General features: G+C 41.0%; 2 protein-coding genes across 14 annotated transcripts in view; both read right to left on the bottom strand.

Moving 5' to 3' along the window:
- Nucleotides 1–15,765, bottom strand: part of LOC125779129 (uncharacterized) — a 530,169-nt gene that overhangs the window by 255,134 nt on the left and 259,270 nt on the right. The window lies entirely within an intron of this gene.
- LOC125779099 (glutamate receptor ionotropic, kainate 2) overlaps nt 5,563–15,765 on the bottom strand; it is a 2,985,835-nt gene continuing 2,975,632 nt past the window's right edge. For all 13 annotated transcript variants that reach the window (XM_049459577.1, XM_049459571.1, XM_049459574.1 and 10 more), the window contains 2 exons: nt 5,984–6,374; nt 5,563–5,921 (listed from right to left, as the gene is read on the bottom strand). In XM_049459577.1, coding sequence (XP_049315534.1) covers nt 5,635–5,921; nt 5,984–6,374 — 678 coding nt within the window. In that variant the 3' untranslated portion in view covers nt 5,563–5,634. The remainder of the gene's footprint in view (nt 5,922–5,983; nt 6,375–15,765) is intronic.

Raw genomic sequence — 15,765 nt, 5'->3', positions numbered from 1 at the left:
TGATTTTCTCGCCGAGACCTTTGCCCTCAAGTATTTCTACTTTGCTTTTCAGAGCGAATATCAGGATTTTCCCGCCTAGTTCTATGTAGAACAGTATTACAACTTTGTTCAACTTCCCTGACCTTGGGACCTTCCCACCGAGATCTATGAGCACGATTACTTCAAATTTGGTCTTCAGGGCGATTTTGGGGGTTTTCCCGCCTAGTCCTATGTTGAACAGTATTAACACTTTGTTCAATTGCCTTTACCTCGGGATTTTCTCGCGAAACCTTTGTCCTCGAGTATTTCTACTTTGCCCTTCAGAGTGAATATTAGGATTTTCGCGCCTAGTTCTATGTTGAACAGTATTAACACTTTCTTCAACTATCTTTACCTCGGGATTTTCTCGCGAAACCTTTGTCCTCGAGTATTACTACTTTGCTCTTCAAAGCGAATATCAGGATTTTCCCGTCTAGTTCTATAGTGAACAGTATTAACACTTTGTTCAACAGCCCTTACCTCGTGATTTTCTCGCCGAGACCTTTGCCCTCAAGTATTTCTACTTTGCTTTTCAGAGCGAATATCAGGATTTTCCCGCCTAGTTCTATGTAGAACAGTATTACAACTTTGTTCAACTTCCCTGACCTTGGGACCTTCCCACCGAGATCTATGAGCACGATTACTTCAAATTTGGTCTTCAGGGCGATTTTGGGGGTTTTCCCGCCTAGTCCTATGTTGAACAGTATTAACACTTTGTTCAATTGCCTTTACCTCGGGATTTTCTCGCGAAACCTTTGTCCTCGAGTATTTCTACTTTGCCCTTCAGAGTGAATATTAGGATTTTCGCGCCTAGTTCTATGTTGAACAGTATTAACACTTTCTTCAACTATCTTTACCTCGGGATTTTCTCGCGAAACCTTTGTCCTCGAGTATTACTACTTTGCTCTTCAAAGCGAATATCAGGATTTTCCCGTCTAGTTCTATAGTGAACAGTATTAACACTTTGTTCAACAGCCCTTACCTCGTGATTTTCTCGCCGAGACCTACATATGTTTTAGAGTATTTCGTGCAGTTAAGAGTATTAACAAATCTGCATCTTCTCCAACAACAATTGGATCAGACCAATTTCTCGGTTATAATGATTCTATTACCATACTTTAACTTGAGTTTTGACTTAATTGGTCTATTATCGATCGTGGTTCTTCGCAAATATCTTTCAATTCTTGTATTTAAAATTTACAATAAACATGACTTTCAATAAATAAAAATATTTCTTCCATTGCTGAAGTAATAGAATCACTTTCAGGACGGCCGATTTTACCTTCACTAATGGTATTCAGAAACGAAGTGTAACAATCACTGTGGTACTTAGCCTCAGCAGCAATTAAGTCATATTCATATTGCATGCGGGCAATGACACTTCTTGCTAAATCATCAGAACGAGTCTGAGCTTCCTCCAAGATGGTTTTCTTGAAGTCAAGGGTTGAAACTTGAAACACTCTTTGGCGAAGATGCTGACTTTTTTTCATTTCAGTCGTTTTATTTGCTTCATTGCCACTGAACAAACAGACGGTTCGTTTCCGCGTGCTCTAGTATGAGGAGGACTAATCCCAGATGTGGTAGCTATCTCCGCCTCACGCTGTTTTTCAGCTGCAGCGATGCTGCTCTTTCGGGTGTATGCTTTACGGCACTGCTTATGTATCGTTACAAATGTTTTGTCCTTCAAATATTCATCGAACACATCGCCCCTTTCAGTACATGAATCCATTAAAGTCTTTAACCCACGATCAACAACCACAATTTCACTTTCAGTCAAAAAATCATTGCAAATAAAGCAAACTTCTGACATTTTTACAGAATTTTGTACCTGTGCGCAAGGAGCAAATAAAACTATGTTCTAATGTTTTTAGTTCCAATGGTTAACCCGATGATGCATACTGGCCACGTATGAGTGCATATTCGTATTTTCTATTTTTAAAATAGCTGTAATTCGAGAACTATGCACCGTAGAAGAAAAAGTGTTGAGATCCTTTTTGTAGACAATTTTATGATCTACAAATTTTGTTTGTTTTTCGGTAGCTTTCATTGTTTCAGAGATATACGCAAAAAACACAAATTTGTGACATTTAAACTCGAATAAAAAACAATGCACAAACGGGATCCATGGGGACTTTTGACATGTCATTTCTAATAACGGATCCAAGGCCTGCACAAAAATCCAGTTTGTTGGGAATTAATGCAAACTTGAGTTATAATTAAGCCTATTTTGACTGGACTAATAAAGTTGAGAGAATGGAGTCATGTGTAGAAGTCCACGCAAGGGAGGAAAGTTCTCTGATCGCCATTCACTTGGGAGTGGCCAGAAACGATTCTTTTACATATGACTCAAGCAGCTCACGACTTCCGGTCTTTGACCAAGTATCCTCTGGGTAGTCTTAGAACATTCGTTTGAAGGCGAGCTAAAGTGAAAAGGCGAAATATCCCCTGCATAGGGTTATGCGCTGGGTTTGGGACCCGCCACGTAAAAAAACACCCCAATGAAAACCAACAATCAGCCTCGGATGAGAGACCCCCCTTTTGATGACGACCATGGCAAACGAAATAAGGACTACGAATTGAGGGTATGATATTGATATCATCGGCCACAACACCCGCGCCGTTAGTTCTGCTTTCTCCAGACTGAACAAGGAAGCAACGCAAATGGGTCTGGCAGTGAACGAGGGCAAGACAAAATATCTCCTGTCTTCAAACAAACAGTCGTCGCACTCGCGACTTGGCTCCCACGTCACTGTTGACAGTCATAACTTTGAAGTTGTAGATAATTTCGTCTATTTAAGAACCAGCATTAACACCACCAACAATGTCAGCCTGGAAATCCAACGCAAGATTACTCTAGCCAACAGGTGCTACTTCGGACTGAATAGGCAATTGAAAAGTAAAGTCCTCTCTCGACGAACAAAAGCCAAACTCTATAAGTCGCTCATAATTCCCGTCCTGCTATATGGTACAGAGGCTTGGACGATAACAACAACCGATGAGTCGACGTTGCGTCGAGAGAAAAGTTCTGCGAAAGATTTATGGTCCTTTGCGCGTTGGCCACGGCGAATATCGCATTCGATGGAACGATGAGCTGTACGAGATATACGACGACATTGACATAGTTCAGCGAATTAAAAGGCAGCGGCTACGCTGGCTAGGTCATGTTGTCCGGATGGATGAAAACTCTCCAGCTCTGAAAGTATTCGACGCAGTACCCGCCGCGGGAAGCAGAGGAAGAGGTAGACCTCCACTCCGTTGGAAGGACCACATGGAGAAGGACCTAGCGTCGCTTGGAATATCCAATTGGCGCCAAGTAGCGAAGAGAAGAAACGACTGGCGCGCTGCTGTTGACTCGACTATAATCTCGTAAGCGGTGTCTACGCCAGTAAAGAAGAAGAAGAATAAAGTTTGTAAGAAAAACGAAAATCATTATACTTAATATATGGGAATTGGGGTAGTATTATTTTTTATCTATTAACTGTTATCATTCCACATACTAAAAAAGGTTCCCTGGGTTTCATTAAGGTACCTCACATACAATCAGCAGTTGCTAGGTCAGGTGTTCGCACAATTTTATCTATTTTAATTGGAATGGCACACTGTTTTGACCGGATTCAACTCATTTTTGTTACACAGGCATACTACCATCAGGAAAGGGTTCTCTTTGAATTTCAAATGTATATGTATTCATTGATATAGATACTGGGGTTGAAAAATTCAGAACCTAGGAGCTTGACCAATTTTAGATGGATTTGAGTAATTTTTGTCGTAAAGTGGCTACTTTAAATGAATCAGTTCAGTTTTAGCCCGTTATATTAATTGCTTCTTGATTTGTGTACTGGAAATTGAAAGATTCAAATGGAGTTCAAAATTTTCTGTATGGAAATAATCGTGGGTGTAGTCCGATTTATCTCATTTTCGCACTGTGACATTTTCACACCGACTTCTATAAAGCCCTCTAATAAAATATCGAAGGTAAAGTTTAATGCCTCAGGCGTATTTAGTTACTGATTTATTGCGCTCTTAGCAGTTTTTAATAGTACTGTTTTATAGGGGGTGGCAGGGTTATCTTCCGATTTCACACGGTCGATAATATTTTCGCTGAGTAAATTTGGTTGTTGTGGTTTTAGTAGCTTAGGAGATGTGTACATTAAACTTACATATTAGAGGGGGGACAGCGCCCATTTTTTCGCAATTTTTTACCCACAGTTATGGCACTCTATAAGTTTTCGGTTAAAGGCTTTTGTGGGCTTAGCAATGGACTGATTACGCCTTCTACGAACTTGTACTTGTTTTACTAGGGAATCTACATACCTAGCTTCGTTAAAATACCTCAACTTAAATATGTACATATTAGGGTGTTTTTTTCTTCTTAATGCTAATATTAAGGTCTAAAATTTTCAGGGAATTTTTTTAGGGTATTTCCAAGGAAATTTCGTGACGGGACTGAAAAAAATTAATAGTTCAAAAAAAAAAAAAAACACCCTAATACATATATTATATAACCCTTAACTATTTCGATTATTTTTAGGTGATACGTCCTACCGTTAGGTGAACTAAACTATAACATATACTCTGTAGCAACAGGTTGCAGGAGTATAAAAATAACAACACAGAGCTAATACGGAAGTATACTAATTTTCGTAAAATGCTTATAAAACTGCTACCAAATACGCAGTGCAATGGATCATAACTGGCTCAGTAATCAGTCGATGAATAATATTGGGTAGTCAAAAAAGTCTTTTCGTATTTTGTCAATAGATTTCGATGCAGTGACATATCTCCAGTGCTACCAATCACATTGTGTCATGCCTTAAAGTGTTGGAAAGTTGAGATTTTAAGCATCATTTAAGAAAAAAAATTAAGTTCGGGGAAGTTGAAAAATAAATTACAGCTAGTTACAGCGCTATATTTAGATATATTTTTTTTATAACTTTGTGAAGTTTACGCAGACGATGCTGTATCAGTTCGTGTAGCACAACAATGATTCGCTCGCTTCCATTCTGGAAATTTCAAAATTTTGATTTACACTGATGGAATGTCTCTAGCGGAAAAATGGCAAAAAGTGGTCGACTAAAATGGTACATATTTGTTTATTTATTTATTAGTTTAAATATAAAAATAATAATTTGAAGTTTGATTAAAAATACGAAAATACTTTTTCGACTACTCGTCTTTCCACACTTGAGGACTGGTTCATCATGGCTGACGGTCTGAGATTCTAGAGTAAATTGATGATGCAAGATTGCCACACACCGACGCAAAACTTCCGTTTTATTACGATTAAAGAGCACTCAAACACTCTTCAGAATCAGCAAAGTCGTTCGTTCTGTTGGATTATGAACTTACGTGGCAGCTACTTTGCACAGAGCTTTCGTCTCTTTAGGGCGTCCACTGTCTTCACTGCCCTCAATGCTCATTTCGTCACTTTCCAACTTAGCAAATATCTCTTCAATGGTTGATTTTTTTGTTGAAGAGCAACAGTATATTAAAACTAAATTTGTAGATCAATTTTACTAAAAAAGAAAGAACTAAAGACAGGAGTACTTTTCAAATTATATTTATACTTAACATAGAAAGATTTTATTTTAAAACATTAGTTTTTTTCCTAAATATCTAATCAAAATAATTATAATGTACACCACTAGAATTTAGTATACCACTTCCCGAATCAGCTGGCACATAGGTGGAGTCCGGTGGGAATTTGAGAGAGTTGCGCTTTAAGGATTGACGTTGCTTCGACTCGTGGCAATGTGTAGCATACCTCAACTCTTCAGTCATTTCAGAACACAAAGTTTGCGTTTCGGTCAGTTGTAACGTTTTTCTAGAATTCCAACAAAATTCTAAAATTGCAACAACAACTGCTAAAGCTAAACCACATAGTAAGACTACGAAAACACCTCCTTTAATGAACGATTAATTTGTTAGTTCGTAAATAAATATATTTTTTTTTATCTAATTTTACCTATGTTTTCTACTCCCAATGCATTTGCTTTCGATTCCTTACTTTTTTCATCCCGATTGCAAACGTCACCAGTATTTTTCCACCATTTATCATATAATATTTGTATGATCCCTTTTTCTTGTAATTCCAAGATTGCTAATGACATAGGATCGCGCCATAGTGAACCTTTTGGCGTGGCAATTCCATAACCTTTTGAATCGAGAAGCCCGCCAATTTGTGTTAAGTTACAGTCTCGCTGTACTGCGTAATCCAGCATTGTTGATTCCATAAGAAAGGCATAATTTCCTTCTATGACACGCTTAATTCCTTCCTCATAAGTCTTTACAAACACCGCAGAATGTCGTGTTTCCATATACTGCCACATTCTTTGATAAGTATCAATTTTAGAATCCTACAAAACCGAAAAACAAAATATTACTAGTAATAGTTAAATTTTAATGTAAAGAAATACATTTCAACAAATACAACTTATATTCCCAAATACTATCTCGTATGTTTTTGCCGCCCCCGCATATGTTAATTCCTTATATGTACGAACGAGTTGAAAACCAAACCTATGTATAGCATTGCGTGTTTTATTGTTTTCTGCGTAAATAAAAAGATTTATTGCTTTTGACACAATTGAGTGTGGCAGAAGTAAGGGGTATGCCCGCTTCTGAAACTCTATATAGCTTTTACGACTGATAAATGCCCGAGAAAATATTTTTTAATATTTTATTTAGGACCACTTGAAGTTTATGGATGTGGGAGTTTGCGATATCGGCCTATACTGGGCCCCATAAAACCACTGCCTGGAAAATAGACCTGAAGAGATACATTTTGTTGGTTATACTAAGTTCTGATCTCCTGTTTATAAATGGTTATAACGATCGTATTAGTACGTGAGTTTTTTTTAATGGTGTAAAGCACGTGGTCTTCGAAGTTTAGTCTAGGGTCTAGTATCAGTACTAAGTATCTAACAGTCTTTTCCCAGTTGACAGCGAAAGAGTTAAGTGAAATATGACTTGTTGGTAGGAAGATGCTTTTACGCTTCCTCGTGAAAAAATTGCTCGAGTCTTGTCAGTATTAGCCAGTATTTTCTATTTGTTAAAGTAAGATACAAGGGTATTAAAGTCCTTTTGGAGTGACTTTGTGATATCAGCTGCAACGAAGCCTGTGCAGATCATTACGGTGTCGTCCGTGAAAATAGAAGCTATGCTCTTACTTAGATCTGGGAAATCAGAAGAAAAAATGTTATACAACAATGGTGGCTGACCCGAACCTTGGGGACAACCAGCAGTGATGTCTATTTAGCGAGACTGCGCTTCGTCCAGGTGGACTGTAAATGATCGGTTGGTCAAAAAACTTTGTACAATTTTAATATAAACTTAGGTAAATTTCAAGAGCATCATTTCTCCTACGAATGGTAGGCACCTTGTCGCGGTGCAGGGGCTTAAACTGCAATATAGTACGGCATCTTTCAACCTTTATGGGTGGTGATGGATGGCAGCCCCCTGGGGGTTGGCAGAAGCTGCATGTGTGCGGCGACCAAGAGCTACCCCCTCCTAAGTGCCCTGTTACAGCGGCACACAGCGCAGTGCGTCCACCGCGGCTATTGCAAGTCGTGCGAACCCCGCCCCCACTACCTCCTCGAATCGAAAAGTTGAATCGAGGGGCGAACGGAAGAGGCAGAGGAGACAGCGAGGACACATTCCACGCAACCCAGAAGCAGGACGCCCAGGAGTGGTTCCACTCTCAAGTGGTACTTGAGATATTTGCAGGACGGCATGACACCAGAGGCAGCAGAGAAACGGTCTCTGAGTAGGAGCAAGGGCAGCAACTCCTCTCCTAACAACGCGCAGGTGCTAACGCAGCGTCTGCAACCAGACGCAGAAATCGGAGCCAACTCAACCTCGTCGGAGGGACGGAGCACCGAAAGGCCGGCACCTAAAGATGGACCTAGCCTAGTACATGCGCTATTCATGGGAGATGGTAGGAGGTATGCTACTGGTCGACTGTCAAAACGAGAAGTTGGCCACCTGGTTCGCGGGGATCACTCTAAAGCTGGAGGGTTGGAAGGATCCCGCCCTGTACGTAAACAGATGTGAAGACATACAACCATTGCAAAACATGACTGTATTATTTCGCCGGAGTGCGGGTACGACAAACGAATTCACGCTTGGTTTAGTAAAGAACCAAAACAAGGGCTTAAGTACCTCGGCGTGGAAGGTGGAAACGAACATCGTTGAGAGGTCAGGGTGGAAGAAGGGGTTCCTTACACTACACTACACAGGCTACACTTCCGATTCAGCAAGATGGCGACGCCTACGGTGAGCCAGGAGTCTGTGACGGAGGCGAACGAATTACCGACTCTTTCCGAAGCCAGCTCAGCTATGCATGATGCGACTGCCGCTATGGTTGCAGGAGAGCGACACGAGTCCCACAATGACACCATATCGGCTGGGTAAGTTGAAACCACCGCTGCTGATGAAGGTAAGCGACATGAGTTTCCCAATGAGAAGAATGGAACGCTACCATCCACTAAAGAGCTCCTGGAAGCGCTGGATGGACGAGAACCTGTCACTTATCGAGCCAATACTGTGAACTCCAGTTCCGGCAAAGAAATTGCCCAGGTGAACTTGCAACACGCGACGGCAGCCTCGGCTATCAACACGGAGAAGTTCTTCTCTCATAACCTGGGCATCTTCTTAATCCAGGAACCATGGGTTTATAAAGGAGAGGTAAGAGGCCTCAATTCGAGAAACAACAAGGTAATCTGGGATCTCTCTATCGAGAGACCCCGTTCTTGTGTAGTTGTTAGAACCGATATAGACTTTTTCTGTATTTCAGAGTTTCTAACGCAGGATCTGGTAGCGGTGCAGGTGAAGGATAGGGAACGTTCAGACTTCGTCCTTGCATTCGCCAATGCTATGGAGCCTGGTAGTAGATGAGCTCCTTGAGCTCACCAGCAATGGAATCCGTTGTCAGGGGTACGCGGATGACATTGTGATAATGGCGCGAGGTAAATTTGAGAACACTCTCTGTGACATTGTTCAAAGGGGCTTAAATCTAGCAAAGGGAGGGTGCAACGAGGGCTAAGTAGCAACCCGCCAAAAACTACTGTGATCCCTTTTACTAAGCGTAGTGGCCGGCAGATCTTGGGGATGCAAGCCAAGTATCACTAGATGGCTGTATACCATGATTGTAAGGCCTATTGTCACCTATGGAGCGGTTGCTTGAGCCGCCAAGGCAGCGCAGTCTTCGGTGGGCCGTAGACTATCAAAGCTGCAAATGCTTGCCTGTGTCTGAGCTTCAGGGGCAATGCGAACATGCCACACGGCGGCACTTGAAGTCATACTCGAGATCACACCGCTGCATCTGGTGATCAAACAGGTAGCAAAACATACCATGATCCTAATGGGTTGGGGAAGAGGGAAGCTAATGTCGTCTCTACAGATGAAAGCACTAGCGAAAAGCACACCACTAGTCCTTCTCCTAAGGGACCGCACTACGAAGAAGATGAATTTCATAAAGAACTCTAGAGTTACTCTAGCCAAAAAGACAGAGTGGAATGATTCAATGCTTGAAATGCTGCCGAGAGACAGTACCATCCAGTGGTACACTGACGGTTCAAAAATACCGGAAAGTATTGCGGGACCGCCTACCAAGCTGTCCATATCAATGGGACGCTTCCCAAGTATTTTTCAAGCTGAAGTTTTTGCTGTAAGTCAGTGCGTAGAAATCAACCTCCACCGCAACTATCGCAACCGGGTGCACCTAATCTGGGTGCCAGGGCATAAAGGGGCAGAAGGAAAGGAGAGTGCCGACGAACTAGCCCGCTCTGCGGCAGCGCTCATTGCGTGCATTGCGGTGTGATCCTACACTTTTAAGGAGAAAGCGGGGAGAGATCAGCACTGGCAGCAGGCAGCAGGTATGCGCCATGCCAAGCTGCTTCTAGGGGGGTACAACCTCTCCAGGTTCAAAGAACTAATTAACCTCCACCCCGACAAACTCCGCCTCCTCGTCGCGTTCTACAAAGGGCACTGCAGGCTCAGGAACCACTTGTCCAATATGGGCATAGTCTCCTGCGCTAACTGCCGGTTCTGCGACTTGGAATAGGAAACACCAGCACACCTAATTCTGGATTGTAGCAGCAATTTGCAGAAGAAGGCTTAAGCCTTGGCTTCCATATATGTACATTGACAGGGATCACGTCACCTCAGTAGCGCCCAGCAGCTCCTGGAACTATTCAGGCTGCAGGAACTGCAGGAACAGGAGAGAGTACAATGGACCCTAGGTCGCGGTGTTATGCCTCACTAACAATATCTATCTATCTAAGAGCATCATTTTGTAACAAACAGAGTCGAATGCAGCTTTGATATCTAATAAAATCATGCCAGTGGATTTAGAGTTTGTAAAATTTGTTTTTATGATTTTTTTTTATTCTAAGCATGGGTGTAAGGTATTATGTTCACGTCAGAAACGAAATTGTACTAGCGAAAGCACTTCATTGTCTTCCATGAAGGTCGACAGTCTTTATTTTACAACTTTTTCAAAGATTTTACTTACTGATGACAACAAACATATTGGGCGATATGACTTTGGGCATTCTGCAAGTTTGTTGGGCTTTAATATTGGTATAACCTTCCACAGGAACGGAAAATAGCATAAACAAAGATATTCGTTTATAATTCTTGGAAATACTTTAGTACACTCGAGGCAGGGCCTTGAAGCGTAGATTTTGTATTATATCTAATCCTGGCGATTTAGATGTCTTAAGATTTGTGATAATTGAGTGTTCTGTTGAGTATAAAACACTGATACTTCTAATGAAAAATTATCACGCAGAATGCAACCCCAATTATTTTCACGGTAGCAGCCCCTAGAGCTATGGCGACAATTAAAATCTTCCTGTAACTCGAGTGAACAGCTTTAAGTAATTTTCAAAGTTAAGTTTAAGTTCAGGTCTTGATTGGCCTCCAGGAAAATATCAGCAGTGGATTGAAATAGAATTCCCTGTGGGGCAAAGTGCATTAATGCCAATGCATTCTATAGCTTTGGTGTTTAGGAGAGGCAACAGGGAATAGCGAATACATCTTTTAATAATTATGGCTACCTCTCCCTCTATTGTTAGTTCTATCATTTCTGTAGTAATGTGCATTGTTTTTTATAGAAATTTTGTCATTTAGCCAAGTTTCATTTAATAAACAAATATCAATGTTTTTATTCACGATGAAATTGAAAAGCTCATCTTTTTTACTTCGAATACCTCTGGCATTCCAAGGGACAATTAATAAGTGGTTCAACACTATTTAAGAAACTTGCAAGCTAGTGAGGTTATAACTTCAAACTGATTAGTTTTTGATTTACAACTTCTCAGATTTTTAATTAACTCGAAAGTGAGTGACTTAATCTCTTCAATACTGAAGAGTTCTTCATTGCTCTTTGGTGAATTTAGTTGTTGTGAAATTACCCAAGTAGGGGTTTCCGGTGGGATTGCAAGACACCACTCGATCTCGGTCAGTAATTTTCCAACCATCGCAAAAATTGCATCGTCAATAACTTTCATCGCTTCGTTTAGAATTATGTCATCTTGACTAATGTTATACCTTGGTACCGGCGAGCAATGTCTTTCGACGGTGATTATCATAATCACAAAAATTTCTCTCAACGTAGACGCTCACTGGCACAACATTGCTCGTCTATCGTTTCGTCCCAATGGCCGTCGTCTTCAATTAATACCATCGCCTCATATGCATCTCGGAAAGTGGCTTTTTTCTGCTAATCTACGATTTTGAGCGCTTGAAAAGTGGTAAGCCCTCGAATTCTAGTCGGAAGCAACGGTACACAATAGCATCCAAAGTGTGTTATATATTAAGGTGGGTCGATTCCTGACTTTTTTTGATTCGGGATTTCTAATAGTCCGGTAAAGTTGCCTTAGTACTTCCTGATTCCAATGCAACTTTTTGTTCTGAGATCGGATTGCATCTTCAACCCCAACTCCGGCCTTGAAATTTCGGAAATTCGCCTAAAATCCTGAAATTGTCTACCAGCGCCTGAAATACGCATCTGATGGCAAAATGTATAAAACAAAAGTTATTTGTCACGTCATTTGCTACCGAAAAGGCGGCGCGCCACAGCGCAAGACGAAAATTGTTGCAGCTCTCAGCTAACCTGTATTGGTCACCCAGAACCCACCGCGTGGAGGTGGCTGCTTTTCGGGTTCCTCCCAAGCTCAACCCATCCAACCAACCATATGTCAGGCTTGTTTTAGTCTGAATCTGTGTGAAATTTATTGATAAAATCAGATTTTGTACTAAACTTTGGCACTTGTTGCCTAGATTTCAGTGTAGAGCGTATAAAACGATAACTTTAGAAGATGCCTCTGTCACCAGTTTGACGGTTCTCTCGACTGCCACGGTGTGAGAGGGAATTCACTTAATTTCCATACCTCTGCAGTGTCTCTAGACAGCCCTTTTATGAGTTCTTCGTTAGAAACTGAACAAAGAACTGGTGGAACAGTCAAGGTAATAGTCTTCTATTTAATCATATCGTAATAATTATTAGCTTTGAAATTCAGCTTTGGCACTTTATTACATCTAACCCTTCCATTTACAGTGTCAGACTCTGCTTCTCTGGCTGCCAGAAGACGGTCAAGGCCAACTTTCTGACTTCTATCCGTTCGTCAGTCATCATACTAAGGAGAATGTTTTCTGGAAGAGCAAAGAAAGCATTCTGTTGAATGGATGAATCGACAACCTTGCGCAGTTTAGCAGGTAATTATTTCGACCTTTGAATTGCAGCATAGAGATGGCGCTAGCCACCTTTGATTGAACTGTTGAATCTTATTGAGAACCACAAAGGTGAGTAAACTGTAAGTATGTACTTGATCAAAATCTTTATTTCCTTTGTTAGTTTGCCAGTAGAAATGTATAATCTCAGAATTCTATTTGCACAGGTGAGCCAGAGAGATTTGCACATGTTAACTGGATGCATCGGCGCTAAATCTGAGGAACATTGACCGGAAATAACAGCATCTGATATTTTATAGAGATAAGCTTAGTCTGTGCTAAGTTGGGTCGGATTAATAACCTCAGAAGGTAATTGGTAGGATGGAAAACTTTCAAATTTGACAACAGGCCACTTCTCACAATCAGGGACCAGTTTACCTATGTCGCCAGAGAATGTATTTGGACTCTTTGAGACACCATCTATGTGTTCGAAAAGAGCACGAAATAGAAGTTCGTTGAAATGTAGAAGACAAACAACCCACTGTAATGGCCTACCTATTCTTTCTTCTAGTTTCCGAATGATTCCACCTTTCCAACCTGTGTTCCTTGTAAAGCTGTAAAAGTGTTGTCTTGTAAATGTTGCCATATAGCTTGCGTCTCATCCTCAGCTGACCCGGAAGGAGAGGTGACGTGGCCAAAGTAATGACAACCAGGTTCCGCTATAAGAGAAATACATATGTTCCTCTTTGACAGTGTCGCGGTAGTACTTTTCACCTTCGCTGACTTGTGTAAGTGTATTGTCTTTGCGGCCGTCAAAATACAGCCTATATACAGAGTCAATACTTTCGGTGTTTTGGAGCTTAACTACAACACTTTTTTTTGCCCGACTAATCTTGCATTTGTCAGTGACAAAACTAGCCTGATCCTCTGTTATCAAACCTGCTTTTTTGGCATCCAGAAAAGCAGATGAAACAATCAAGGCCGCTGCTCTATCACTTACTCCAAATCTTTGGGCAGCTAAAGCAGTGGGTTCTAATACTAGTGTGTTTTGTTTGGTTTTAGAGGATGGAAGAGAAAATTCATCATCAGCATCGTTTTTGGAAGAATCCATGTGCGACGCACCTACATTGTTGTCGTCTGTGTGAGAGTCTGGCTGATCTGAATGGTCACGTGTTCTAGCTGAACTTTTCTGGTAAGTGTTGATGTTGAATGACGTTTTGAAAGCTTTTCTTTACGTTCATTTTTCTTTGTAATTTTTTTTGTTTCAGGTAGATCAACACTTCCAATGCGACCAATTCTTCTGATTCTCTGGTCCAAGGGAAATGGTTGTTCATTGATAGGAACTTTCCTTTCCTTTGGGCAAGTGCAAGAAGAAAAAAAAATGCATTTACAAGCAGCGATGTTAAATAATTTTCCGGCAGAAGAGACAAAGTCGTCTCTTTTAGAGCTCAAACCTATTGGGTTCCTTAAAAACATTTGTTTAAGAGTCAGAAATTTCTAATGGTATGTGGTGAGCATTTGTACAACTCTCCTTTGTGAAACTATCGGAATAGATGACTTTTTGAAAGTATTTTCAACCTTTTTTGCAACTATTTCTGTAACCTCTTTACTCCTAGGTTCATAGTTGTCGCCTCGGAGTCGCTCTATACGAAATCTTTCAAACTGACAACACAAAAGAACATCCTGGTAAGTAGGTAACTGGGACTCAGAGAGATTGTACGGATATATGCCAAACACAAAATTTCTTCTAAATTTTAATTTAGATACAGACATTTTGAGTTCTGTGTTCTGTTGAGAGAATATAAGTGAAGGAACTCGATGAAAAAATATTTGTGTGGAGACCTATCCGAACGTGTCCTTTGGCGTAGGTGAATGAATGTGAGTGATAGCACTCGGCGAAATCAACGTCAAGAAGTGTGGCCGCAAGCCGATTTTCTCCTTGCGCTGTGGCACGCCGCATTTTCGCTCGTATCTCGGGAACGGTTCGTCCTACGGCCATGATCACATATACCATTTCGGTAGCAAATGACGTGACAAATAACTTTTGTTTTATACATTTTGCAATGAGATGCGTATTTCAGGCGCTAGGTAGACAATTTCACGATTTTAGGCGAATTTCCGAAATTTCAAGGCCGGAGTTGAGGTTGAAGTTGCAATCCTATCTCAAAACAAAAAGTTGCATTGGAATCAGGAAGTACTAAGGCAACTTTTCCGCACTATTAGAAATCCCGAATCGAAAAATGTCCGGAATCGACCCACCCTATTAACGGGTGATTTTTTTGAGGTTAGGATTTTCATGCATTAGTATTTGACAGATCACGTGGGATTTCAGACATGGTGTCAAAGAGAAAGATGCTCAGTATGCTTTGACATTTCATCATGAATAGACTTACTAACGAGCAACGCTTGCAAATCATTGAATTTTATTACCAAAATCAGTGTTCGGTTCGAAATGTGTTTATCGACAAATTTTGTTCAGCGATGAGGCTCATTTCTGGTTGAATGGCTACGTAAATAAGCAAAATTGCCGCATTTGGGGTGAAGAGCAACCAGAAGCCGTTCAAGAACTGCCCATGCATCCCGAAAAATGCACTGTTTGGTGTGGTTTGTACGCTGGTGGAATCATTGGACCGTATTTTTTCAAAGATGCTGTTGGACGCAACGTTACGGTGAATGGCGATCGCTATCGTTCGATGCTAACAAACTTTTTGTTGCCAAAAATGGAAGAACTGAACTTGGTTGACATGTGGTTTCAACAAGATGGCGCTACATGCCACACAGCTCGCGATTCTATGGCCATTTTGAGGGAAAACTTCGGACAACAATTCATCTCAAGAAATGGACCCGTAAGTTGGCCACCAAGATCATGCGATTTAACGCCTTTAGACTATTTTTTGTGGGGCTACGTCAAGTCTAAAGTCTACAGAAATAAGCCAGCAACTATTCCAGCTTTGGAAGACAACATTTCCGAAGAAATTCGGGCTATTCCGGCCGAAATGCTCGAAAAAGTTGCCCAAAATTGGACTTTCCGAATGGACCACCTAAGACGCAGCCGCGGTCAAGATTTAAATG

The sequence above is a fragment of the Bactrocera dorsalis genome, chromosome 6 (genome assembly GCF_023373825.1).
Source record: "Bactrocera dorsalis isolate Fly_Bdor chromosome 6, ASM2337382v1, whole genome shotgun sequence".
Lineage (NCBI taxonomy): Eukaryota > Metazoa > Arthropoda > Insecta > Diptera > Tephritidae > Bactrocera > Bactrocera dorsalis.
Note: the sequence above shows the minus strand (reverse complement) of the source record. Positions and strands in the feature narration are given on the sequence as shown.